General features: G+C 41.2%; 1 protein-coding gene across 4 annotated transcripts in view; it reads right to left on the bottom strand.

Annotated features, from left to right (window-relative positions):
- The window catches only part of LOC143793370 (catenin alpha-2), a 1050189-nt gene that overhangs the window by 287362 nt on the left and 735515 nt on the right, over nt 1-27312 (bottom strand). For all 4 annotated transcript variants that reach the window (XM_077280277.1, XM_077280276.1, XM_077280279.1 and 1 more), the window contains 3 exons: nt 17314-17514; nt 4585-4736; nt 3917-4030 (listed from right to left, as the gene is read on the bottom strand). In XM_077280277.1, coding sequence (XP_077136392.1) covers nt 3917-4030; nt 4585-4736; nt 17314-17514 — 467 coding nt within the window. The remainder of the gene's footprint in view (nt 1-3916; nt 4031-4584; nt 4737-17313; nt 17515-27312) is intronic.

Genomic DNA, 27312 nt, shown 5'->3' on the forward strand with positions numbered 1-27312 from the left:
ACTGAGAGCCAGCAGTCAGCTGTAATGGAAGCGGACATGCCAGCAATTTTTGACTGATCTCAGAGAACGAGCATACCACAACTTTACCAATCCACTGTAACATCTCCACCTGCACCTCCCTCACAATCCTGCAGTTTGTCCGGTTTACTGTATTATGCCCTCTCTCTCAGTACTGCAGCCAGCCCACAATATCACAGTTGGGGTCGCGTAACAGATTGTTTCCTTCTACGCATGGCAAAGCTAATAGGTTGAACTCCACCATCTCCAATCTGCTGGCCTCAGAAATGCTGCCTTTATGCCTGCTAGACACAGATGGTTTCTGAAAGCTAATGGCCATCACAGTCACCCAGTACCAGTTGACCAATCACCATAACTTTTCTAAGAAAGCTGTGCCTTCGCTACATCAGCATGTTGCAAACAACTTCACCCATTCATTGACTAAATATATGTTTGCTAGGGTGCATTTCACCATAGACACTTGGACAAGTAAGCATAGCTAAGGGCATTACATCTTGCTGACTGGGCACTGGATGACTCTGGTGGCTATGGGGGCAAGTGCTGCTCCATAAATCTTGAAATCCCCAAGGCTTGCAGGACAAACCTCAATATATAACACTTCCTCCACTGGTTATGCCTTCTCCTCTATCTCCTTTATGGCCTCCACCTCTGCCCTCAACCTCTGCTTAAGGAGACACGCATTCTAACAGTGTAAAGCAAATCCCCCAACCTCCGTACTGCGCAGCCAGGGCTCACCCCAATCATGCAGTGTTAAAATTGATATGCCTTCATGATCACAGTCATACAGCTGAAGAGTTGTGGACAGCTCTCTAGGCCGAGTTTGAGCAATGGTTTTCTTCACTGAACCTGCATCCATGGAAGGCCGTGTCCGATAACGGTGCGAACCTGATGATGGCTCTACGGTGAGGCAAGCTCACACACATGCGTTGCATGGCTCACGTCCTCAACCTGGTGGTACTGCATTTTCTCCACCACTATCCTGGCCTGGGTCATCTGTTGCAGAAAGCACGGAAGCTGTGTGCTGACTTCCGCCATTCACACCCCTCAGGTCATCAACTTGCATCGATACAAAGGTCTTTCTCCATGCCAGTTAGCAGGTTGATATGCGATGTGCTGACACTGTGGAATTTCACTCTGAACATGTTGCACTGGCTGTGGCAGCAGCAACGAGCCCTGAATCAGTATGTCATGTCATATAGCCTGGGCCAACACAGTACAGACTTGGGCATATCACTTTTATTGAGTGGGCACATTTTCAAAATGGCTACTAAGATGGTTAGTGCTGACAGCCCCATCATCAGCATTTCTATTCCAGTCACCTATATGCTGGAGCACACTTTGAATATCCTGTGGGAGAAGTTGGTGATCTCAGAGGAAGTGAAGGAAACAGAGGAGGATGCTGAAGGGATAACATTGTCTCAAAGTCCCAGACTGTCATCACACAGGCAGATGCCAAGGGAGGGTGGATTACTGTGATTGAAAGGTGCTGGTAATAGCACACAAATTGTTAGTGAAGATGCAAGATCTGAAGAACAAATGGGGGAGGAAGAGGTGATGGGTGAGCATCTGTCAGGAGAGGAAGAGGATAATCATCCCATCTCTGTTGTTAGTGGTTGGTGGGGTGATGGAAAAAACAAGCATCAGTGTTACCCAGCCACCAACACAGCATGGACATGGACCTTATGGTAGAGCCTGACATATAGGTGCCTTTTCCCCAAGACAGCAGAGAAACACACAGTTCGTATCGCAGCTCTAAACTTTCAATGTCCAGCACATCAATTCATCAACAACAAAACATTAGCAGCAGCAGCAGTAGTGTAAATTGAACAAGCAATTTCTGTGAGACCTTTGACTCTTTTTCTAGACCAGTTTGTCCACCAGCACAACAGAGTCCAAATCTTACACTTAGTGAACAAATGGAGATGATGGTGCAGGAGTATCTAGAACTGAATATCAATAACATCAGGGAGAGTTTGGACCCTTTCACATTTCGGTCTTCAAAAATGGACGAGTAGCCTGAACTCGCCTCACATGTCTTGGAGGTTATATCATGACTGGCAGCCAGCATTCTCTCAGAATGTGTATTCAGTGCTGCTGGTGGTATCCTGATGGATAAGCGCAGCAGATTGTCTCTTGAGAGTGTAAACCACCTAACTTTCATCAAGTTGAACAAGTCTTGGATTTCCAAGGAATTTGCACTCTAATCGCATACTGTACAGACTATGCAATGTTGCATTTTTTAGTATGCTGCAATAATCTTGTGTAAATGTACTCTGTGATATCTTTAGTGTGGCTTCTGTGCCTGCTGTTGCTGCTGCTGCAGATTTTAACACACATTTGTGGAAATGTGAAAAGTCATGGTTGGTCTACATCTGATAGGTTGGCTGTAGTGTAAGATGTGTCAGTCCCTATGTGCAGAGCTGTTGCACATAGAAAAAAACATTTTGGGGGTTTTTCAAGCGTGATACAGCAGGTTAAGTCTGAATTTAAAATTGTTTGGAGCATATCTTCTAGGTTATACTGGCGTCAACCACACTAAAAAAAAATTCTGCTGTTACTAACGGCATACAGTAGGGGACATCTCACTTTCAATTGTTTGTCGCACCTTGTCTGTTATAGAGACCTGATCCATGGGCCTCTCAAAAATTCTTCTGTTACTAATGTCATAGAACAACAAAGAACCCTATGTATGGAAGTCAACAAATGTGCGCCTTACATATGGAAGGTAAATAAATATTTATACATATTAACCAAATTAAACAGAGACAAGATAAAAACGTAGTAGAGTATAAAAATGCCTTTATTAAGGATATAATGGGCAAAATTGGCACATGCAAAAGTGTGCCTGTACCTGGAGGTAAATATAAACTATATACTAAAAAGATATATATACATATGTATCAAAATATAGTGAAGATACACTAGCACCAATAAAACAGACACATAAAAGGCCAGGTATGTATATAGAAAAAATGCCTAAAATTCATTTGCTTGAACCACAAGGCACACAAAAGTGCATCAAAAGTTATATATCAAGTGCAACACACTATATAAAAAATACAACTGCAAAAGAAGTGCATATGATAAAAAAGCTAAAAAATGTGTGTGCAAAAAAGTGCAATTAAAGTGCACTAGTGCAAAAACAATTATATGTGAAGCCTATTATAGGCAGAGAAATATATATAAACAATGTAGATAGCAGTATATTCGCCAAGAACAATAATAGTATATGTGAACTATATAAGTGATAGTATTTACACCCAGAACACATATAATGAGCGCTAGGTTCAGTAAGCAAGAATGAATAAAAAAATATAAAATATACCTTATCATTTTAGGGGTCCGATCCTCCAGGTACAGCGCACCCCGACGCGCGTTTCGGAATTAATCCTTTGTCAGGGTGTGACCCTGACGGTGATCACCCCCTGACGAAGGATTAATTCCGAAACGCGCGTCGGGGTGCGCTGTACCTGGAGGATCGGACTTCTCAGAATCTAGGCTGTCCAATGGTCCTGGTGATATTGACAGGTCCAGATACTTTTAGGCTGATGTGTATGATGGACTTACTAATGACTACTGCTCTGATTGAAATGCAATGGGTGTACCAGAGCAGGAGCTGCTTTTTTAGCTAGTCCATACTTGATCAGTATTTAGCACTACATTTCCCAAGCAGATATATTGAACTTTTGGCCATGGCTTCCTCCATCCATACAAAATAATTGTAAGTGGTTAGAATAGCCAAAACCTTTTAAACCACCCATTAATCCATTAAGTTTCATAAATATTGAAACATTTTTGCTTCTGTTTTTTACTGGTGATGACTAATATGAGACAACACATTACTACTACTACTAGTACTACTACTGCTACTACTACTATTATTTAGATAGTAACTTACTCTGGCACTCTGCCCAGCAATCAATTGGTCATCTTCCGTTTGAACACTTGTTCGACTTCTGACATCATAATCCTCCTGTTCAAAGTCAGAGTCATCTTCTAATTCTTCAGGAGTCTTTAAAAAAAATAAAAAATTAGATAATACCAAGCATTTTGACTACTTGTAAAGTTATCAGTATGTATGAGCTAAGAATTGAGAAAAAACTCAAAAATGTTATCTTATCTTACAAAAGAACATCAGGGTGCAATAGTTCGAGCTTAGGTTGTGAAAAACTAACTACTCTCTCAATAGGTAAGTAATTGAAACTTTGATCTTCTCAACCATCTGGCTCACACGATAGGATACAACATGAACAAACACAGTTTAAATATTGTACAATCAGATCTCTTGAGACCCAAAATTACATTGAAATTTAGCCTTGTAGATTTGTAGGCCTTCATATGTACATAGGAATAGAAAAATCTAGTTATGATCGAGGTAGCTTTTTCAAAGTGATGGCCTTTAGGAGAGATCTTACTTCACATATTTGCAGGTAGGTGGACCCATTCACCAGACCTAGATTTTCAGGCAGATAACATTAAAAGATTGATGATGATATTCCTGAATTCAAGAGAGTTTCAATAGCCATTGACTTTGTGTTCTACCTGCTCAGAAAAGATATTACTTACCCTTATCATGAGTACAGCTTTCCTAATGTCCCTCACACCATCGTAAACTAGTCGAGATGCATCAATAAACTCATTCTCTTCAAATGATTGGGGGATATTTGTGCTCAACGCTTCAATGGCAACTTCCACTTGTTCAGCAAAACGAGGCATGACTTTAAAAAAAAGACAATAGATAAGTCTTATATATTGAGTCCAATAAATGTATTTGGAGTTGACTAGTCACCTCCACAATCCATCAACTCTGGAGAATTAATAAACAGTACTTTAAGTTTGTTTTCTGTAACTTTTTAAGTATTTTTGAAAGAAAAAATAAGATTGAAGTAGTACCTGCTCGATACCATAAGGAACTTCAATAGCTCTACCTGACTCAAGAACAATTGATTAACCTTACGCTTTATGATATGAAGCTTTAAGAGTAGTATGCCATTTATAGGACATCAAAGAAAATTTACACTAAACAACATTGCCCAGAGAAATTCTTAACACAAAGAAAACTCTAAAACAAAGTCACTTTGGTACAAAAAGCTCAAGTACATCAACTTCAAAAACTATTCTCTGAGCACATTTTGCGAATTGAACTTAATTATTGTTATGTTGCCTTTCCAAATATCCAATTCCATATATATTTATATATATAAAAAGGTTTGAAAAAGAAATACAACCACAACATTCAACGTAAAAAAACCCAATTCTATGAAGTCTTTAATTTTGCAAAGTGAAATAACATATTTATTGTATTTTTTTAACTAAATAACCTCGACTCTGTCCGTATCATCTATAAGTACACATACACATTATAAAATAGAGATGGTTTCTCAATCAGGACACATTTTAATTATCCACTGCACAGAGTCATTAAAAATAGTCAATCTCCTATGATGGACTTAGCAAAATGATGATTAAATATTAGGGATGAGCAAGCACTAAAATGCTCAGAAGCTCGTTTCTCGAACTGAGTTATTTCTAATGCTCGGATGCCCATTTCAAGTAACAAGTGGAAGTCGATAGAAAATCAAAGCATTTTTCCTACTGACTCTACAAGGAAAGGCAGTTAAAATGTTGAAATGGATTAAAAAAGTGCTGAATGGAAGGAGAACAGCATGGGGAAGCCCCCTGGAAGGATATCTGACTCCCAGATTGCTGCTGAGAACTTTTGCTCCACTTTAAGGAATGATATTAAAACTTTCAAATTCAAAGAGGAATTGGAGTTTACAGGACAAAATGATAAGAACATTATTTCCTGTACAATTACATGTACATAAAGAAAAAATTCAAAAGGATTTTAACCCCTTAAGCCCCGAGGGTGGTTTGCACGTTAATGACCGGGCCAATTTTTACAATTCTGACCACTGTCCCTTTATGAGGTTATAACTCTGGAACGCTTCAACGGATCTTGGCGATTCTGACATTGTTTTCTCGTGACATATTGTACTTCATGTTAGTGGTAAAATTTCTTCGATATAACTTGCGTTTATTTGTGAAAAAAACGAATATTTGGCGAAAATTTTGAAAATTTCGCAATTTTCCAACTTTGAATTTTTATGCCCTTAAATCACAGACATATGTCACACAAAATACTTAATAAATAACATTTCCCACATGTCTACTTTACATCAGCACAATTTTGGAACCAAAATTTTTTTTTGTGACGGAGTTATAAGGGTTAAAAGTTGACCAGCAATTTCTCATTTTTACAACACCATTTTTTTTTAGGGACCACATCTCATTTGAAGTCATTTTGACGGGTCTATATGATAGAAAATACCCAAGTGTGACACCATTCTAAAAACTGCACCCCTCAAGGTACTCAAAACCACTTTCAAGAAGTTTATTAACCCTTCAGGTGTTTCACAGGAATTTTTGGAATGTTTAAATAAAAATGAACATTTAACTTTTTTTCACACAAAATTTATTTCAGCTCCAATTTGTTTTATTTTACCAAGGGTAACAGGAGAAAATAGACCCCAAAAGTTGTTGTACAATTTGTCCTGAGTACGCTGATACCCCATATGTGGGGGTAAACCACAGTTTGGGCGCATGGCAGAGCTCGGAAGGGAAGGAGCGCCATTTGACTTTTCAATGCAAAATTGACTGGAATTGAGATGGGACGCCATGTTGCATTTAGAGAGCCCTTGATGTGCCTAAACATTGAAACCCCTAACAAGTGACACCATTTTGGAAAGTAGACCCCCTAATGAACTTATCTAGATGTGTGGTGAGCACTTTGACCCAACAAGTGCTTTACAGAAGTTTATAATGCAGAGCCGTAAAAATAAAAAATCATATTTTTTCACAAAAATGATCTTTTCACCCCCAATTTTTTATTTTCCCAAGGGTAAGAGAAGAAATTGGACCCCAAAAATTGTTGTGCAATTTGTCCTGAGTACACTGATACCCCATATGTGGGTGTAAACCATTGTTTGGGCGCAGGGCAGAGCTCAGAAGGGAAGGAGCGCCATTTGACTTTTCAATGCAAAATTGACTGGAATTGAGATGGGACGCCATGTTGCGTTTGGAGAGCCCCTAATGTGCCTAAACATTGAAACCCCCCACGAGTGACACCATTTTGGAAAGTAGACCCCTTAAGTAACTTATCTAGATGTGTGTTGAGCACTTTGACCCAACAAGTGCTTCACAGAAGTTTATAATGCAGAGCCGTAAAAATAAAAAATCATATTTTTTCACAAAAATGATCTTTTCACCCCCATTTTTTTATTTCCCCAAGGGTAAGAGAAGAAATTAGACCACAAAAGTTGTTGTGCAATTTGTCCTGAGTACGACGATACCCCATATGTGGGTGTAAACCATTGTTTGGGCGCATAGCAGAGCTCAGAAGGGAAGAAGCGCTATTTTACTTTTCAATGCAAAATTGACTGGAATTAAGATGGGATGCCATGTTGCGTTTGGAGAGCCCCTGATGTGCCTAAACATTAAACCCCCCCACAAGTGACACCATTTTGGAAAGTAGACCCCCTAAGGAACTTATCTAGATGTGTTTTGAGAGCTTTGAACCCCCAAGTGTTTCACTACAGTTTATAACGCAGAGCCGTGAAAATAAAAATTATTTTTTTTTTCACAAAAATGATTTTTTAGCCCCCAGTTTTGTATTTTCACAAGGGTATCAGGATAAATTGGACCCCAAAAGTTGTTGTCCAATTTGTCTGGAGTACGCTGATACCCCATATGTGGGGGGGAACCACTGTTTGGGCGCATGACAGAGCTCGGAAGGGAAGGAGCGCCATTTGGAATGCAGACTTAAATGGATTGGTCTGCAGGCGTCACGTTGCATTTGCAGAGCCCCTGATGTACCCAAACAGTACAAACCCCCCACAAGTGACCCCATATTGGAAACTAGACCCCCCAAGGAACTTATCTAGATGTGTTGTGAGAACTTTGAACCCCCAAGTGTTTCACTACAGTTTATAACGCAGAGCCGTGAAAATAATTTTTTTTTTTTTTTTTCACAAAAATGAAATTTTGCCCCCAGTTTTGTATTTTCACAAGGGTATCAGGATAAATTGGACCCTAAAAGTTGTTGTCCAATTTGTCCTGAGTACGCTGATACCCCCTATGTGGGGGGGAACCACTGTTTGGGCGCATGACAGAGCTCGGAAGGGAAGGAGCGCCATTTGGAATTCAGACTTAAATGGATTGGTCTGCAGGCGTCACGTTGCATTTGCAGAGCCCCTGATGTACCCAAACAGTACAAACCCCCCACAAGTGACCCCATATTGGAAACTAGACCCCCCAAGGAACTTATCTAGATGTGTTGTGAGAACTTTGAACCCCCAAGTGTTTCACTACAGTTTATAACGCAGAGCCGTGAAAATAAAAATTATTTTTCTTTTTCACAAAAATGATTTTTTAGCCCCCAGTTTTGTATTTTCACAAGGGTATCAGGATAAATTGGACCCTAAAAGTTGTTGTCCAATTTGTCCTGAGTACGCTGATACCCCCTATGTGGGGGGGAACCACTGTTTGGGCGCATGACAGAGCTCGGAAGGGAAGGAGCGCCATTTGGAATTCAGACTTAAATGGATTGGTCTGCAGGCGTCACGTTGCATTTGCAGAGCCCCTGATGTACCCAAACAGTACAAACCCCCCACAAGTGACCCCATATTGGAAACTAGACCCCCCAAGGAACTTATCTAGATGTGTTGTGAGAACTTTGAACCCCCAAGTGTTTCACTACAGTTTATAACGCAGAGCCGTGAAAATAAAAATTATTTTTCTTTTTCACAAAAATGATTTTTTAGCCCCCAGTTTTGTATTTTCACAAGGGTATCAGGATAAATTGGACCCTAAAAGTTGTTGTCCAATTTGTCCTGAGTACGCTGATACCCCCTATGTGGGGGGGAACCACTGTTTGGGCGCATGACAGAGCTCGGAAGGGAAGGAGCGCCATTTGGAATGCAGACTTAAATGGATTGGTCTGCAGGCGTCACGTTGCATTTGCAGAGCCCCTGATGTACCCAAATAGTACAAACCCCCCACAAGTGACCCCATATTGGAAACTAGACCTCCCAAGGAACTTATCTAGATGTGTTGTGAGAACTTTGAACCCCCAAGTGTTTCACTACAGTTTACAACGCAGAGCCGTGAAAATAAAACATATTTTTTTTCCCACAAAAATGATTTTTAGCCCCCAAAATTTTTATTTTCCCAAGGATAACAAGAGAACTTGGACCCCAGAAGTTGTTGTTCAATTTGTCCCTAGTACGCTGATACCCCATATGTTGGGGTAAACCCCTTTTTGGACGCACGGGAGAGCTCGGAAGGGAAGGAGCACTGTTTTACTTTTTCAACGCAGAATTGGCTGGAATTGAGATTGGACGCCATGTTGCGTTTGGAGAGCCCCTGATGTGCCTGAACAGTGGAAACTGCCCAATTCTACCTGAAACCCTACCCCTAACCTCACCCCTAACCGTTTACTGAACATTTTCTGACAGTCATAAGTGCCACGTATATAAGTGCCACGTATATAAGTGCCACGTATATAAGTGCCACGTATTTAAGTGCCACGTATTTAAGTGCCACGTATTTAAGTGCCACGTATTTAAGTGCCACGTATTTAAGTGCCACGATATTTCAGTGCCACGATATTTCAGTGCCACGTATTTCAGTGCCACGTATTTCAGTGCCACGTATTTCAGGCACTGAAAAATACGTGGCACGTAAATACTTCAGTGCCACGATATTTCAGTGCCACGATATTTCAGTGCCACGTATTTCAGTGCCACGTATTTTAGGCACTGAAAAATACGTGGCACGTAAATACGTGGCACTTAAATACGTGGCACTTAAATACGTGGCACTTAAATACGTGGCACTTAAATACGTGGCACTTAAATACGTGGCACTTATATACGTGGCCACTGAAATATCGTGGCACTTATATACGTATATACGTATATAAACGTATATTTCAGTGCCACGTATTTCCGTGCCACGTATTTCAGGTTAGGGGTAGGGTTAGGGTTTTTTGTTTTTTTCTTGTTTTCTTGTGTTTTTCTATAAAAACGCATGCGTTTTACCGCGTTTACATGCATTTTTTCACACATGCGGTTTTTTAAAAAAACGCATGCAGATAAAAACGCAAGTGTGAAACCAGACTAAAAGACGCTTTTTATAGCAAAAAAGTTTTTGCGTCTCCACATTTTGAGACCTATAATTTTTCCACATTTTGGTCCACAGAGTCATGTGAGGTCTTGTTTTTTGCGGGACGAGTTGACGTTTTTATTGGTAACATTTTCGGACACGTGACCATTTTTTATCACTTTTTATTCCGATTTTTGTGAGGCAGAATAACCAAAAACCAGCTATTCATGAATTTCTTTTGGGAGAGGCGTTTATACCGTTCTGCGCTTGGTAAAATTGATAAAGCAGTTTTATTCGTCGGGTCAGTACGATTACAGCGATACCTCATTTATATCATTTTTTTATGTTTTGACGCTTTTATACGATAAAAACTATTTTATAGAAAAAATAATTATTTTGGCATCGCTTTATTCTGAGGACTATAACTTTTTTATTTTTTTGCTGATGATGCTGTATGGCGGCTCGTTTTTTGCGGGACAAGATGACGTTTTCAGCGGTACCATGGTTATTTATATCCGTCTTTTTGATCGCGTGTTATTCCACTTTTTGTTCGGCGGTATGGTAATAAAGCGTTGTTTTTTGCCGCGTTTTTTTTTTTTTTTTTCTTACGGTGTTTACTGAAGGGGTTAACTAGTGGGCCAGTTTTATAGGTTGGGTCGTTACGGACGCGGCGATACTAAATATGTGTACTTTTATTGTTTTTGTTTGTTTTTTTTAGATAAAGAAATGTATTTATGGGAATAATATTTTTTTTTTTATTATTATTTATTTAGGAATTTTTTTTATTTATTTTTACACATGTGGAAATTTTTTTTTTTACTTTTTTACTTTGTCCCAGGGGGGGACATCACAGATCGCAGATCTGATAGTGTGCACAGCACTCTATCATATCTGCGATCATACTTTCATCGGAGCAGGCTGCAGCTTTCATCTGCAGCCTGCTCCGACCCGGAAGTGCTCCCTGCAGGACCCGGATACAGCCCCTCGGCCATTTTGGATCCGGGGCCTGCAGGGAGAAGACGTTCGGTACGAGGTGAGTACATCACCTTGTACCGATCGTCTCAGGGAAGCCCGCAGGGAGCCCCCTCCCTGCGCGATGCTTCCCTGTACCGCCGGTACACCGCGATCATGTTTGATCGCGGTGTGCCGGGGGTTAATGTGCCGGGGGCGGTCCGTGACCGCTCCTGGCACATAGTGCCGGATGTCAGCTGCGATATGCAGCCGACACCCGGCCGCGATCGGCCGCGCTCCCCCCGTGAGCGCGGCCGATCGCTATGACGTACTATACCGTCGGTGGGAATTAAGGCCCACCCCACCTCGACGGTATAGTACGTCATATGGGATTAAGGGGTTAAAAAATAATTTAAGTAAACCAAAATTTAAATCTTCATTAAAAGATTGGAAATTTCAGTGTAATTTATGAATGAAGCAAGAACTGCCGAAAATTTGATGGAAGAGGGACTCAGATATACACTGTGTATATTTTACACAAAAAGAGGGCCTCATACACATTAGAGTAGAAGGGAGATAGCAGCAAGGATGAATATTAGTAGGATAATAAAATCTAACTTTTAACGTATAATCAAATAAAGACCTGGAAACACATATATAAACAATACCACAAAGTGCTTAAAAGCAATAGCAAAGCCAGGAAAAAATGTTAAGGAGGGTCACCCAGTCATTCATAGACCCTGGAAGGCAGCAATTTGCAGGCCTCATTAAAATATTTTGAAAGTGTAGTTGATTTACTCCTACACTCATAAATGTTTTGCACAAAGTGCAAAGACAGGGAAAAATGAAAAAAAAAATGATAAGGACGATATTCCAGTCATACATAGACCTTTAAAGGCAATAACTGGAGGGCCTAATTAAAATATTGAAGATTAAAAACACGTTATGTGCTGTCATCTGTTGGTGTGGAAAAGTGGGAATAATTCAGGCTTTGTTCATTTTTAAAAAAAATCACAAAAATGGAGCTTAACTTAAGTTAGTACACATGCAGAGGTTAAACGCATGTTCACATTGGGCACAAAACATTAAAACCTACAAGAGAAAAAAGTAAGCAAAAACCCTGATGTAACTACCATATATACTCGAGTATAAGCCGAGATTTTCAGCCCACTTTTTTGGGCTGAAAGTAACCCTCTCGGCTTATACTTGAGTCATACCCAGGGGTCGGCAGGGGTGCGGAGCTGTGTAATAATACTAACCAGCTCCTGGCGTGGTCCCTGCACATTTTTTCCCCGGCACCGGCAGCTTTTTACTGTATTGAGTGGTCACATGGTACCGCACATTACAGTAATGAATATGGACCCCACTCCCACGGGGGTGGAGCCGCATATTCATTACTGTAATGAGCGGTACCATGTGACTGCTCACTACAGGAAGAAGCTGCCGGAGCTGGGGAACAGACGTGCAGCGATGGCACCAGGAGCAGGTGAGTATAACGCAGCGCGCAATATTCACCTGCTCCCCATTCCACCGTTGGCGCTGCTGCGTCTTCCGCGTCCTCTGTAGTGATGCTCAGGTCAGAAGGCATAATGATGCGATTAGTGCGCGCCGCCCTCTGCCTGAATGTCAGTGCAGAAAGCACAGCGGCGGGCGGCGGTGGAACGCGGAGCAGGTGAATATAGCAAATACCGGGGGCCTGAGAGGTGAGTATGTGATTTTTTTATTTTTTTTAATCACAGCAACAGTATATGGGGCAAATATCTGTACGGGGCTATGTGCAGCATTATGTGGGGCAAATATCTGTATGGAGCATCTTATGGGGCCATGTGCAGCATTATATTGGGCAAATATCTCTATGGAGCATCTTATGGGGCCATAATCCACATTTGTGGAGTATTATACGGGGCAAATGTGTCTATGGAGCATCTTATGGAGCCATAATCAGCATTTGTGCAGCATTGTATGGGGAAAATGTCTGTATTGAGCATCTTATGGGGTTATAATCAACATTTGTGCAGCATTATATGGGGCGTATTTTGTATGGAGCATCTTATGGGGCCATAATGAACTGTATGGAGCATGATATGGGGCTCATGATTCAATATGGATATTCAAAAACACTTAAACTACTGATGTATCAATTAATTTTACTTTTATTGGTATCTATTTCTAGTTTTAAAATTTACCAGTAGCTGCTGCATTTTCCACCCTAGGCTTATACTCGAGTCATTAAGTTTTCCCATTTTTTGTGGCAAAATTAGGGGCATCTGCTTATACTCGGGTCGGCTTATACTCGAGTATATACGGTAAGTAAAAAAGCAAAAAGTGCATCTAAATAACAGCGTTTTTAGTAATACTGTTTTTTGATCAAAAAATAGCACACAAGCCATCCCACTGCATCAAGGTAACTCTGATCGGGACTAATATTAAAACACTGAGGTCAACATTGACACATGGTAAGGTTTTAATATTAGACAGTGTAGGACTGTCCAGATCAGAGTTACTTTAATGTGGTGGGATGGCTTTTGTGCTATTTTTTTTAATCAAAAAACAGTATTACTAAAAACTCTGTTATTCAGATGCACTTTTGCTTTTTTACTTAGTTATATCAGGGTTTCTGCTTACTTTGTTCATTTTTATCAGAATGAGCCTACTAGCATTTTTTGTTGACAGTCCAAAGTGCCTGCCTGTTATAACCCCCACCGCGTCATTAAAACCTACTCAGACAAGACACTAGAAGCAGGGCAGCACAACACTTCCAAGGCATAGAGGAACAGCTCATGCCCGGTGTACAGCTTTGAGACCCATTAGTTGAAGGTCTCAGAGGAATTAAGTATTGGTTGACCATCTTCAAAATCTTTCCCCTCCTTTTCAAAAATTGCTTGGTAATCAGGGCATGGATGCTCGGAGGGTGTCATGAAATTGGCCCAGGTCTTAGTCAGTGTACCTCTTACTATGCTATGCCTTGTGTGTATCTCCCTTGCCTCCAAACTTGCCTTCTGTTTGGGCGAGGAGGCTTCCCCCGTCGCAATCGATTACTGATGGGAATTTTTTCAACATATTTTCCACAATGTCTTTCTGATATAGCACCATTTTAGTAGACCTCTCTGTCTCAGGAAGAAGAGATGCAAGGTTCTCCTAGGTCTAACAGGGGAACAACCAGTACTCTTTTTTGGCCAATATGAATGTAGCGCGAGTGTCATGTGAAAAGCAACGGTACATAAAGTCAGCAATATGTACAAAGCTCCCTATAGCCAACACTTCCCTGTCTCCACCATGGTGACTATTCTTCATCTTCTCCTTCTCATTTCCCTCCTCAGCTCAGACATGTAGGAGAGATGGGATGAACCTTGTGTGGATTCTAGCCTCTGCTGCACTAGCAACTAGCTCCTGTTTCTTCTCCTCCTCAGCCTCCACCTCCTCAATTTTACCCAATCTGCACTGAGCAGATGTGATGAGGCTGGGTAGAATCTACCTGACTCATGTCTTCCTCCATCTCCACCTTTTAACTGCTGGTCACAGCTGCTGGCTTACATGCTGACATCTGACATGGAGGGAACAGCAGCTCTCTGACCAGTGGTAACTAACTCACCACTGAGCAGAGCTGCTGGTGTTTTTATGCTGTCACACAGATGACAGCATTGGAAACAGTCAATTGTAATACACTCATTCCAGGTTTAGACTTTGCTCCCTACAACCAGGTCAACTAAACTTGTTTATGCTCCACATCGGGCATAGCAAGGAGCCTGATATACTCCAATGTGTTGATCTTCCTATATAAGGACTCCTAAGTAGTGTTGAGCGATACCTTCCGATACTTGAAAGTATCGGTATCGGATAGTATCGGCCGATACCCGAAAAATATCGGATATCGCCGATACCGATACCCGATACCAATACAAGTCAATGGGACTCAAGTATCGGAAGGTATCCTGGATGGTTCCCAGGGTCTGAAGGAGAGGAAACTCTCCTTCAGGCCCTGGGATCCATATTCATGTAAAAAATAAAGAATTAAAATAAAAAATATGGATATACTCACACGTCCAGGGGCCCCTGGACCTTACCGATTGTAACCGGCAGCCTCCGTTCCTAAGAATGAGCAGTTTAAGACCTTCGATGACGTCGCAGCTTGTGATTGGTCTCGTGCCACTCATGTGACCGCTCACGCGACCAATCACAGGCCACGACATCATCGCAGGCCCTAAACTCCTCAATGAGGAGTTTAGGACCTGCGATGATGTCGCGGCCTGTGATTGGTCGCGTGAGCGGTCACATGAGCGGCACGCGACCAATCAGAAGCCGCGACATCATCGAAGGCCCTTCACGCGCTCATTCTTAGGAACGGAGGCTGCCCGTTACAGCGGTAAGGTCCAGGGGCCGCCGGAGAGGTGAGTATATCCATATTTTTTATTTTAATTCTTTATTTTTTACATGAATATGGATCCGATTCGGATTTCCAATATCACAAAAGTATCGGAACTCGGTATCGGAATTCCAATACCGCAAGTATCGGCCGATACCCGATACTTGCGGTATCGGAATGCTCAACACTACTCCTATGACACACATTGTGGCTTAGTATTAACTCTTTCTATTAAGATTTTTAGTATTTCTGCCCACAGTTTCTGTCCACAGTTTCCAGGATTTCTCCTGGCTGCCAATGGTTTCTAGTCCTTGAGATATCTGTCTGAGGCTTCCAGTACCGCTGCTAACTGTCTATAGTCTCCAAGACACATCCTATCTGCCTGTAGCTTCCATTATATTCAGACTTTCTTGCTACTTTGGCGTTCTGTCCACTATCTGTTCCAGGTCTTCTAGAATTGTTGCTGGGTGTCTGCCGGTGGTTTACAGGATATCTCCAAACTGCCTGCAGCTTTCATGGCACTTAAATCTTCTTTTTAGTCCATGTTTTTGTCTGCTATCTTCCTGAAGTCACCAAGACTCCTCCTGTCTGCCTGCAGCCTACAGTCCTTCAGCCTCCCTGTCTGCCTGTGGTCTTCAGAAGCTCTGCAACCTTTCTGTGGTATCCAAGAGAACTTCTTGTTGTTTGTGGCTTCCAGTTCTTCAGTCTCTTGTTTGCCTTCCGACTTCAGTAGCTCTGCAACCTTTCTGTGGTCATCAGGATGTTTCCTCACTACCTGTGGCTTACAGCCTCCCAGTTAACTGCCTGTGTACTGTGTGCCTTATAAGTCTTCTGCACCAACCCTCATTTCCTGTGTGCCCACCCTGACCTTGGTCTTAGGGGATCCAGCTCACTTAGTAAGCCTCATTTTTAAACACATGTCCAAAGGCTACCTCTTATTCCTTTACCTATCCCTGAGACTTCCTGATCCCTGTTTTTTGGCCACTGTAAATGAAGAGCTGGTTGTACGTTAACACTGGGACTACTGGACTGGTCACCCCCCCTAGAACTACCGAATGGAGTCATTTTGACTCCTGGCCTGTTTTTATTTATTTTTAGAGTTTCTTGCTCCTGGTACTGTTGGAACTTTAATTTATAGAATGTATAGAATGTATATAGAATGTATAGAAAGCAAAATAGCAAGAATATTGTCAGGCTTTAGCGCACTTCTTCTAGCCATATTAGCAATTAGTAAAACTGCAGGCCGTAGTCTACAGAAAGTATGTAGTCCACTCGAGAGTTCACTGGTTCACTGACGGATATCCTGTATATGTCCTGTGTTTGTCAAGTATATTTGCAAAAATGCTAATTAAGTCTAAGCCAACATTTATTCTAAACTTACAAGAAAATGAAAACTAAAAGAAATAAAAACATTTAGCGACAAAGACTAGCAAGATATAGTAGGGAGTCAAAATGACTCCCTTTGGTAATTAAAGGTAAATTTTGAAAAAAAAATGAAATATTTTTTTCAAAAATTATTTATTGTCACAAAATCTTTTTTTTACATCCTAACTGAGTAAAAGTCACCAAATCTCAAGCCGGAATTCGAAAAAATGTAGTCATAGAAGAGAAATAAAAATTGTGAGGAGTCACAATGACTCCATCGGTAGTTCTAGTGTTAAAATGTGGTACATAAAATATTTTAAAACATTTCAGCTCATAAAACTTCATATTGGTGAGAAAAAAGAAAAATGTTTGTGCTTTCCTCCAAAACATAAACAAAGTAAAAAAAAAGATAAAAGAGACAATGAAGAACTTATTTAACTTCAGCCACTTACCAGTTTCAGAAAGTAACTTTGTAGCCTCCAGAACCTTCTCTGTGTAGACTCCAGCCTCATAGTTCTCCATCTCAGCATTAATAATATGAATGACTCTGGCGGCACGGCCTCGAATAGCCCCCGCAGTTCTATCCAATGTGTCAACATCTCCCTCTTGTAGAGCAATTACACATTTGTTTACGTCCTCCAGTATGTGGTTTTCTGAAAGATCAATACAGACATCTTTTTTTCCTGTTTGGTTTTATGTGTTAAAAGATGTTTTACATAAAAGTTAGAAAAAGTTAAAATAATTTTTTAATTATTTTGTAATGAAAATTGTAATTTTACTAATTTCTAAAGTGATGATTTTGCCCCAAAGTGGTAGAGGTGTTCATGTCAGAATAACAAGCAAAGCACAACAACTATTATATGAAATTATATTTAAATAAGCTCTCTCATTAAAATTTTTATCCTCTCAATATATTGCAATCATCATATTATATAGTACTAGCTGTACTACCCGGCTTCGCCCGGGTTAATGACTGCTGTTAGCAAAATAGAATGTGTTAACAAAAATTTATTCTGCACACAAAAACCACAAAACAAATAGATAGAAATGTAATTATTAAAAGGCAAAAACTAAGCAAATAGAAGCATTTCACAACATATATTAGCTTTGTTATACTGAGAATGTCTTTGTTGCCTATATTAACCAATCAGAGCTCAGGTTAATTAACTGTAGCAAAATAGAAGCTGAGCTGTGATTGGTTGCTATTGGCAGCCTGATAAATCCCCAGCCAACAGGAAGCCCTCCCCCCTGGCAGTATATATTAGCTCACACATACACATAATAGACAGGTCATGTGACTGACAGCTGCCGTATTTCCTATATGGTACATTTGTTGCTCTTGTAGTTTGCTTATTAATCAGATTTTTATTTTTGAAGGACAATACCAGACTTGTGTGTGTTTTAGGGCGAGTTTTATGTGTCAAGTTGTGTGTGTTGAGTTGCGTGTGGCGACATGCATGTAGCGACTTTTGTGAGATGAGTTTTGTGTGGCGACATGCGTGTAGCAACATTTTGTGTGTTGAGTTGCATGTGACAGGTTAGTGTAGCAAGTTGTGTGCAGCAAGATTTGTGCATGGCGAGTTTTGCGCGTGGCGAGTTTTATGTGTGGTGCATTTTGAGTATGTGCAAGTTTTGTGTGAGGCAACTTTTGCATGTGGTGCAACTTTTGTACATGTGGCAATTTTTCTGTGTGTGCAAGTTTTGCATGAGGTGAGTTTTCCATGAGGTGAGTTTTGCACGTGTGGCGAGTTTTGCGTGAGCCTAGTTTTGCATATGGCGAGTTTTGCATGTAGCGAGTTTTGAGTGGTGACTTTTGTGTTTCGACTTTTATGTGGCGAGGTTGGTGTGTGTGTGTGGTGAAATGTGTGCTGAGGGTGGTATATGTGTTCAAGCACGTGGTAGTGTGTGGCGCATTTTGTGTTTGTGTTCATATCCCCGTGTGTGGTGAGTATCCCATGTCGGGGCCCCACCTTAGCAACTGTACGGTATATACTCTTTGTCGCCATCGCTCTCATTCTTTAAGTCCTCATTGTTCACATCTGGCAGCTGTCAATTTTCCTCCAACACTTTTCCCTTCACTTTTTCCCCATTATGTAGATAGGAGCAAAATTGTTTGGTGAATTGGAACGCGCGGGGTTAAAATTTCACCTCACAACATAGCCTATGACGCTCTCGGGGTCCAGACGTGTGACTGTGCAAAATTTTGTGGCTGTAGCTGCGACGGTACAGATGCCAATCCCGGACATACACACATACATACATACACACATTCAGCTTTATATATTAGATATACCTGTATGTAATCTCCTGTATATAGTATATACCTGTGTGTCATCTCACCTATATATAGTATATATCTGTGTGTCATCTCCTGTATATAGTATATACCTGTATGTCATCTCCTCCTATACATAGCATATACCTGTGTCATCTCCTCCTGTATATACTATATACCTGTAGGTAATCTGCTCCTGTATATAGTATATACCTGTGTGTCATCTCCTCCTGTATATAGTATATACCTGTATGTCATCTCCTCCTGTATGTAGTATGTACCTGTATGTCATCTCCTCCTCTATATAGTATATACCTGTGTGTCATCTCTCCTGTATATAGTATATATCTGTGTGTCATCTCCTCCTGTATATAGTATATACCTGTGTGTCATCTCCCCTGTAAATAGTATATACCTGTGTGTCATCTCCTGTATATAGTATATAGCTGTATGTCATCTCCTCCTGTATTAGCCCTCGTTCACACGTTATTTGGTCAGTATTTTTACCTCAGTATTTGTAAGCTAAAATGGCAGCCTGATAAATCCCCAGCCAACAGTAAGCCCACCCCCTGGCAGTATATATTAGCTCACACATACACATAATAGACTGGTCATGTGACTGACAGCTGCCGGATTCCTATATGGTACATTTGTTGCTCTTGTAGTTTGTCTGCTTATTAATCAGATTTTTATTTTTGAAGGATACCAGACTTGTGTGTGTTTTAGGGCGAGTTTCGTGTGTCAAGTTGTGTGTGTTGAGTTGCGTGTGGCGACATGCATGTAGGGACTTTTGTGAGATGAGTTTTGTGTGGCGACATGCGTGTAGCAACTTTTTGTGTGTCGAGTTGCATGTGACAGGTTAGTGTAGCAAGTTGTGTGCAGCAAGTTTTGCGCATGGCGAGTTTTGCGCGTGGCGAGTTTTATGTGTGGTGCCTTTTGAGTATGTGCAAGTTTTGTGTGAGGCAACTTTTGCATGTGTTGCAACTTTTGTGCATGTGGCAATTTTTCTGCGTGTGGCAATTTTTCTGCGTGTGCAAGTTTTGCGTGTGGCGAGTTTTGCACGTGTGGCGAGTTTTGCATGTGGAGAGTTTTGCGCGTGGCGAGTTTTGAGCGGCGACTTTTGTGTTTCTACTTTTATGTGGCGAGGTTGGTGTATGTGTGGTGAAATGTGCACTGAGGGTGGTATATGTGTTCGAGCACGTGGTAGTGTGTGGCGCATTTTGTGTGTGTGTTCATATCCCCGTGGTGGTGTGATTATCCCATGTTGGGGCCCCACCTTAGCAACTGTACAGTATATACTCTTTGGTGCCATCGCTGTCATTCTTTAAGTCCCCCTTGTTCACATCTGGCAGCTGTTAATTTGCCTCCAACACTTTTCCTTTCATTTTTTCCCCATTATGTAGATAGGGGCAAAATTGTTTGGTGAATTGGAAAGCGCGGGGTTAAAATTTCACCTCACAATATAGCTTTGACGCTCTCAGGGTCCAGACGTGTGACTGTGCAAAATTTTGTGCCTGTAGCTGCGACGCCTCCAACACTTTTCCTTTCACTTTTTCCCCATTATGTAGATAGGGGCAAAATTGTTTGGTGAATTGGAAAGCGCGGGGTTAAAATTTCACCTCACAACATAGCCTATGACGCTCTCGGGGTCCAGACGTGTGACTGTGCAAAATTTTGTGGCTGTAGCTGCTACGGTTCAGATGCCAATCCCGGACATACATACATACATACATACATACACACACACACACATTCAGCTTTATATATTAGATTGTGAACCGTATATACTCGAGTTTAAGTCCACCCTAGTATAAGCCGACCGAGTATAAGCCGAGGCACCTAATTTTGCCGCGAAAAACTGGGAAAACTTATTGACTCGAGCATAAGAAAGGTATGCATTGTCCCCTCATCCCTATCCTGGTGTGCATGGTTCCCCATCTCTGTCCTTGTATGCATTGCTCCCCATCCCTGTCCTTTAATGCATGGCTCCCCATCCCTGTCCTTCTATGCATGGTTCTCCATCCCTGTCCTTGTATGTATGTCTCCCCATCCCTGTCCTTCTATGCATGGCTCCCCATCCCTGTCCTTGTGTGCATGGCTCCCCATCCCTATCCTTGTATGCATGGCTCCCCATCCCTGTCCTTGTATGCATGGTTCCCCATCCCTGTCCTTGTATGCATGGCTCCCCATCCCTTTCCTTGTATGCATTGCTCCCCATCCCTGTCCTTGTATGCATGGCTCCCCATCCCTGTCCAGGTATGCATGGCTCCCCATCCCTGTCCAGGTATGCATGGCTCCCCATCCTTGTAGGCATGGCTCCTTATCCCCTATCCTTGTGTAAGAAGGAGAACCAGGCTGCCAAGGGTACCTATCCTATGCCAGGTCTGGAACTGTCGGGGCTGTCTACTTTGTTGTTAGGGAGAAAGAGTCAGAGACCAGACAGACCTTTGCAATCGGAAATAGGGGGTGTGGCTAAGAGACAACAGCAGCAGAGCACGCGGAAGTGTCAGTCTTGGTGGGAACAGGCAGCGCGCAGCACAGGGTGAGAAGCACTCCAGCCCTTAAGCAACGAGGCTGCATCAGCCCGTATTCATGTACCCCTACTGTGAACAGTGGGTACTGCAGAGAGAAGTGCAGCGCACCCAGTAATTAACAGAGAGCAAGGTGCGGTATGCTTTGTGACCGTGAGCACAGCGCCCGTGCCGCATAGAGAGACTTTTGCGGCCCACCTTAAAACCAGACGTCTTCCCGCCTACAGAGGACCTTGATCATGCTGCAGCCTTGTTTGCTCCTGCTGCATATGTTCATGGACTAAGGGCTCAGAGGAAGGTACCGAACACCAACCACTGCTGCCAGAAGACAGATCGCCAATGCCAGCTGAATCACCTTGAACCAACAGTATGCAAGCTGTTGATGGCGCTACCCACCCCCAAGTGATACCTGCATTCTGAAGAACTTCTGCCATGATAAGTGCACCACCGAACTTCTGCCACTTAGTTTATTTACCCTGCACTTTTTTTCACAATTGAATTGCCATTCCCCTGTTTAATCCTTAACCTCCCTTCGACTAGTTAACCTGTTGTTAAAATTAAAACTGTTAAAACTGTTAACCCTTTCGCTGCCTTCTGTTTGTTGCTGCATCCTGAAACCTGCTTACACTTGTATGTATGGCTCCCCATAACTGTCCTTGTATGCATTGCTCTCTACAACTGTCCTTGTATGCATAGCTCATATAAAAAGAGTGAGCTATAGAAATTGGCACTCAACTCGTATGGATGAATGAAGAAAAACAAATTTATTGCAGTCCAACATAAACGTTTCAGTCAGAACATGACCTTCTTCAGTATACTGCATGGTATTGTATAGAAACAAATGAAACAAAAGAACAATACAATCATGATCACAATGTAGATCATATAATAATAAGGGCCTCAAATATGCCCCAAACACTAAATTTAATAAATTCCAGGCTTTCATTGGGATAAAGATGGTTATGCGGCAATTAGCCATAAAAAAATATTTAAAAAAAAATAAAGCCAATTGCCAAAGTGTCCCCCCTCCATCGATTGATTCGTATGTACACACCTCTTTAAAAGTAAAATCAAATTTCAATCCAATTCAAGAGTACTCCAATTCATTCGAGGCATTCCAGCAAAACGTAATAGGAGACATTAGAAAAATTTCGAACAAGAGGTGTACGAGTTTAAAAAATAACCTAACAAATCACGAACGTAAGGCCATCAAACAAATGCAGCAGAACAAACAAATAGCAATTAGGGCTGCAGATAAAGGGGGAGGCATAGTCATCTTAAATTCAGAGGACTATACAAAAGAGGCTTTATGATTATTAGGAGATCAACGGACGTATAATGTCCTACCCAGTGACCCAACAGACAAATACATCAATGAACTTGGAGAGTTAATAAAAAAGGGAAGAGAAAAGGGAATTCTCACCAAACAAGAATTTGATTTTATGAATATGAAACACCCAAGGACACCGTACTTTTACTATCTCCCAAAGATCCACAAGTGTTCAACAAATCCACCAGGGAGACCGATTATATCTGGAATAGGCTGTCTCACAGCAAATATGTCAAAGTAAGTAGACTGTAATCTTCAGAAAGTAGTGCCAAAACTTCCATCATATCTAAAAGATAGTACCCACATTCTTAGAATCCTTGAAAAAGTGGAATGGAAATCACACTACATTATGGGTACATTAGACATTACCTCACTATATACAATCATACAGCACGAAAAAGGCTGTGAGGCAGTAAAGTTCTTTCTGGAGAAGCAAGGACTATTACCAGAGGAACAAGTGACTTTTATTTTGGATTGTATAAAATTCATATTAAATCATAACTATTTTAAGTATGAGGCGCACCACTACTCCCAGCAATGGGGTACTGCTATGGGTACCAGGTTCGCACCAAGCTATGCAAATCTATATGTAGGAAAATGGGAACATCACACCATTCATGATAAGGAATTTAGCTGTGCGAACCTGGTACTCTGGCATCGTTTTATTGATGATATTGCTTTTATATGGTTTGGGGGCCCTAAATTATTGTCTGATTTTATTATTAATTTAAATAAAAATGAGTATTTTTTAAATTTTACGGGCACCACCAGTTCCGAATCTATTAATTTTTTAGATTTACCCATTTTTATTGAAAATGGAAAAATTCACACGAAGACCTTCCACCTTCTTTGGACAGCTGCCACCTCCCCAGCTGGTTAACGAACGTCCCAAGAAGTCAATTTATTAGAGCTCATAGGAACTGCTCAAACACACAGGACTTTAATAAGGAGGTGGAGACTTTGACTACTAAATTCATCCAGAAGGGCTATTCTCAGGACCATCTACTCAAGACTAAATAAATAGTTGCAGGGCTGCCAAGAGCCCAATTACTACAAAACAAGGAAAAAGACAATGAAAAAATGTCGGAGGTGGTCCCCATAATCACACAATTTAATGCCAATACCTACTTGCTGAAAAGTATAGTAAATAAACACTGGGACATCCTAAAAGATGATAAAATCATAGGAGAAAAAATACCAGAATGCCCAGTGTTTATATACAGAAAAGCCAATAGCTTGGCTAATAAAATAGCCCCTACGGTTCCGAATCCACAAGCTCGTAATATGCACCTCCCCTATCATATGCATCCAGGTTTCTATCCATGTCTCAAGTGCCAACCATGCAAACGACTAAACTATAAGAAACAATTGTCACTTTCTAATGGGCAAAATGAATGGACCATTAAAGACCATATATCATGTGACACTGAAGGGTTATCTACTCCATAAAGTGCTCATGCAATAAATTATATATAGGAAGAACAAAGAGGCCACTTCATATAAGAATAAGTGAACACTTGAGAAATATAAAAAAGAAATTTCAGGGCCATCCATTATCAAAGCACTATCTGAATCAACATGGAGGTGCTATAAAAGGCACCATTATCACAGGCCTGAAAACGGTAAATAAAAGCTGGAGGAAAGGAGATTATATCAAACAGATGTCAAGAGAAGAGAGCAGGATGATTTTCAAATTAGATACTTTAATACCAAAGGGCCTAAATAGCGAAATTGAGCTATTTGCCTTCACTACATGAAAGGGGTTAAATGATTGCGGCTGTAGATAAAAGGGCACACATCCCTACACGGACCATCCCTGAAGAAGGAAAAGGATTATTCAGAAACGCGTCGGCTTTTTGGTCCACTGCGCCTTCCATAGCCAGTCACATGTGCTTAACACGTGACTGTGACGTCACGCTAGGTCCTGCATCGCCAGGAGACCAAGCGGCTAATAGCTACAGCGTGCATCCACCCCACGCTATTGAGTGTAAGTGATAGCTGTGGTTTGAGCGCTGCCACCGGCCGGGGCAACGCTCACCACCTGCATAAGCGTCACAAGAAGACTTTTCTGGACATCAGGACACAAGGATTGTAACGATAGGCACAAAGGAGTGAAGGGACAAACTGGACTACAGGAGGTAATACCCTTTCTAATAACATTCTAAAGACTACAAACAAAAATATATTTATACATTTGTGCATTTTACGTGCTTTTACGGTGTGTGCGCCTATTTAATACTGAAAAACATTGTATATGTTTATTTTATAGCTTCTAAATCTGGATCTTAGTGGGTATAGAAAAAACTGAAGGTCCTTACTGAACCTAATGAGGTAAAATCATAGATACAACCAGGATCATTGGATAACCATCATATTAGATAAATATAAGGGAATTACACCCAGCGCAGATATACTGTTATCATATAATAATATAGTTCATAGTATTTGTGATTAGTGACGAGGTAAAAGTAAATGGAATGTAATAACACGTACCCGACTGCTTAAATATAGTCTTGCAACAGGCAAACAATGCCTGAAAGAGCAAATGAAGAGTGTAGTTTAGATGTCCAGCGGTGATGTAATGATTAATGTAACTGTGGGCAGGATAAATATAAACTTACTAGAGATGTAATCTCATATAACCACCGTTGGGTAATCCAGCTCCTGTTGTGGAGAAAAGTGCCTATGTGACATAGGCATATGGGAAGTAGATTAGATAAATAACACAGGAGAGGGTGAAGCATACAGTATAGGGTGTCATATTATCGCCAAAGACTAACCTGCGTCACTGTTAATAGTAGTGTGTGATTTGTGGCCCGGTGTGTTCGGATCCAGTGGTCTGTAAATAAGTGAAATCATAAAAAGACTACAAAATCAAACAAGTGACTATGCGTACTGGTAGAGAGTGTAACAAGTGTTCAGTATAATAATGTGAAAGGCATTGTATGGACGAGGGTGCAGGATCCCCGTTTCCATAGCGGTGGAACGCAAGCATTGTTACCGGTGGAGCGCACACGTCCTGTTGCGCACTTCCGGTCTCGGCATGGTGACTAGTCCCACCCCCTGCCTTTAACCAGACACACGAGGTTTATGGCCGCTATCTATCCAGCGGCGGACACCGTGTTAGATGAGTTGCTCCTATGCCACTATCCACCACCGGTATGCCACTGCTCATGCTGGACATTTATCGATTATCCCTATTTAGACATATCGCCTTACAAAATGATGTGCTTATGATTGGAATATACAAAGCCCTTCACATTATTAAACTAAACACTGGTGTTACACACTCTCTACCAGTATGCATAGTCACTTGTTTGATTTTGTGGTCTTTATATGATATCACTTATTTACTGACCACTGAATCTGGACACACCGGACCACAAATCACACACCACTATTAACAGTGCCGCAGGTTAGTCTTTGGCGATAATATGACACCCAATATATTTCATTTTCTCTTGTATTATTTATCTAACCTACTTTCCATATGCCTATGTCACATAGGCACTTTTCTCCACAACAGGGGCTGGATTACCTAACGGTGGTTATATGAGATTACATCTCTAGTAAGTTTATATTTATCCTGCCCACAGTTACATTAATCATTATATCAACGCCGGACATCTAAACTACACTCTTCATTTGCTCTTTCGGGCATTGTTTGCCTGTTTCAAGACTATATTTGAGCAGTCGGGTACGTGTTATTACATTCCATTTACTCCTACCTCCTCACTAATCACAATACTATGAACTATATTATTATATGTGATCTACATAGTGATCACGATTGTATTGTTCTTTTGCTTCATTTGTTACTATAGCATACCATGCTGTATACTGAAGAAGGTCATGTTCTGACCGAAACGTTTATGTTGGACTGCAATAAATTTATTTTTCTTCATTCATCTATACGAGTTGAGTGCCACAGTGATGAGTGAGTGTACTCGGTACTCGGGTTTTCCGAGCACGCTCGGGTGGTCTCTGAAAATTTTGGGTGTGCTGGGAGATTATGTTTGAGTCGCCGCAGCTGCATGATTTGCAGCTGCTAGACAACCTGACTACATATGTGGGTTGCCTGTTTGTTAGGGAATCCCCACATGTATTCAGGCTGCCTAGCAGCCACAAATCATGCAGCTGTGAATACTCAAACATAATCTCCGAGCACACCCAAAATATTCAGAGACCACCCGAGCATGCTCGAAAAACCCAAGTACCGAGTACACTCGCTCATCACTAATATTCACACCATGCCTATGGAGTGGAGAGCATAATATTTATTTCCTTAATGAATGGGAGACGTGTGATCGCTCTG

The sequence above is a fragment of the Ranitomeya variabilis genome, chromosome 1, assembly GCF_051348905.1.
Source record: "Ranitomeya variabilis isolate aRanVar5 chromosome 1, aRanVar5.hap1, whole genome shotgun sequence".
Classification (NCBI taxonomy): domain Eukaryota; kingdom Metazoa; phylum Chordata; class Amphibia; order Anura; family Dendrobatidae; genus Ranitomeya; species Ranitomeya variabilis.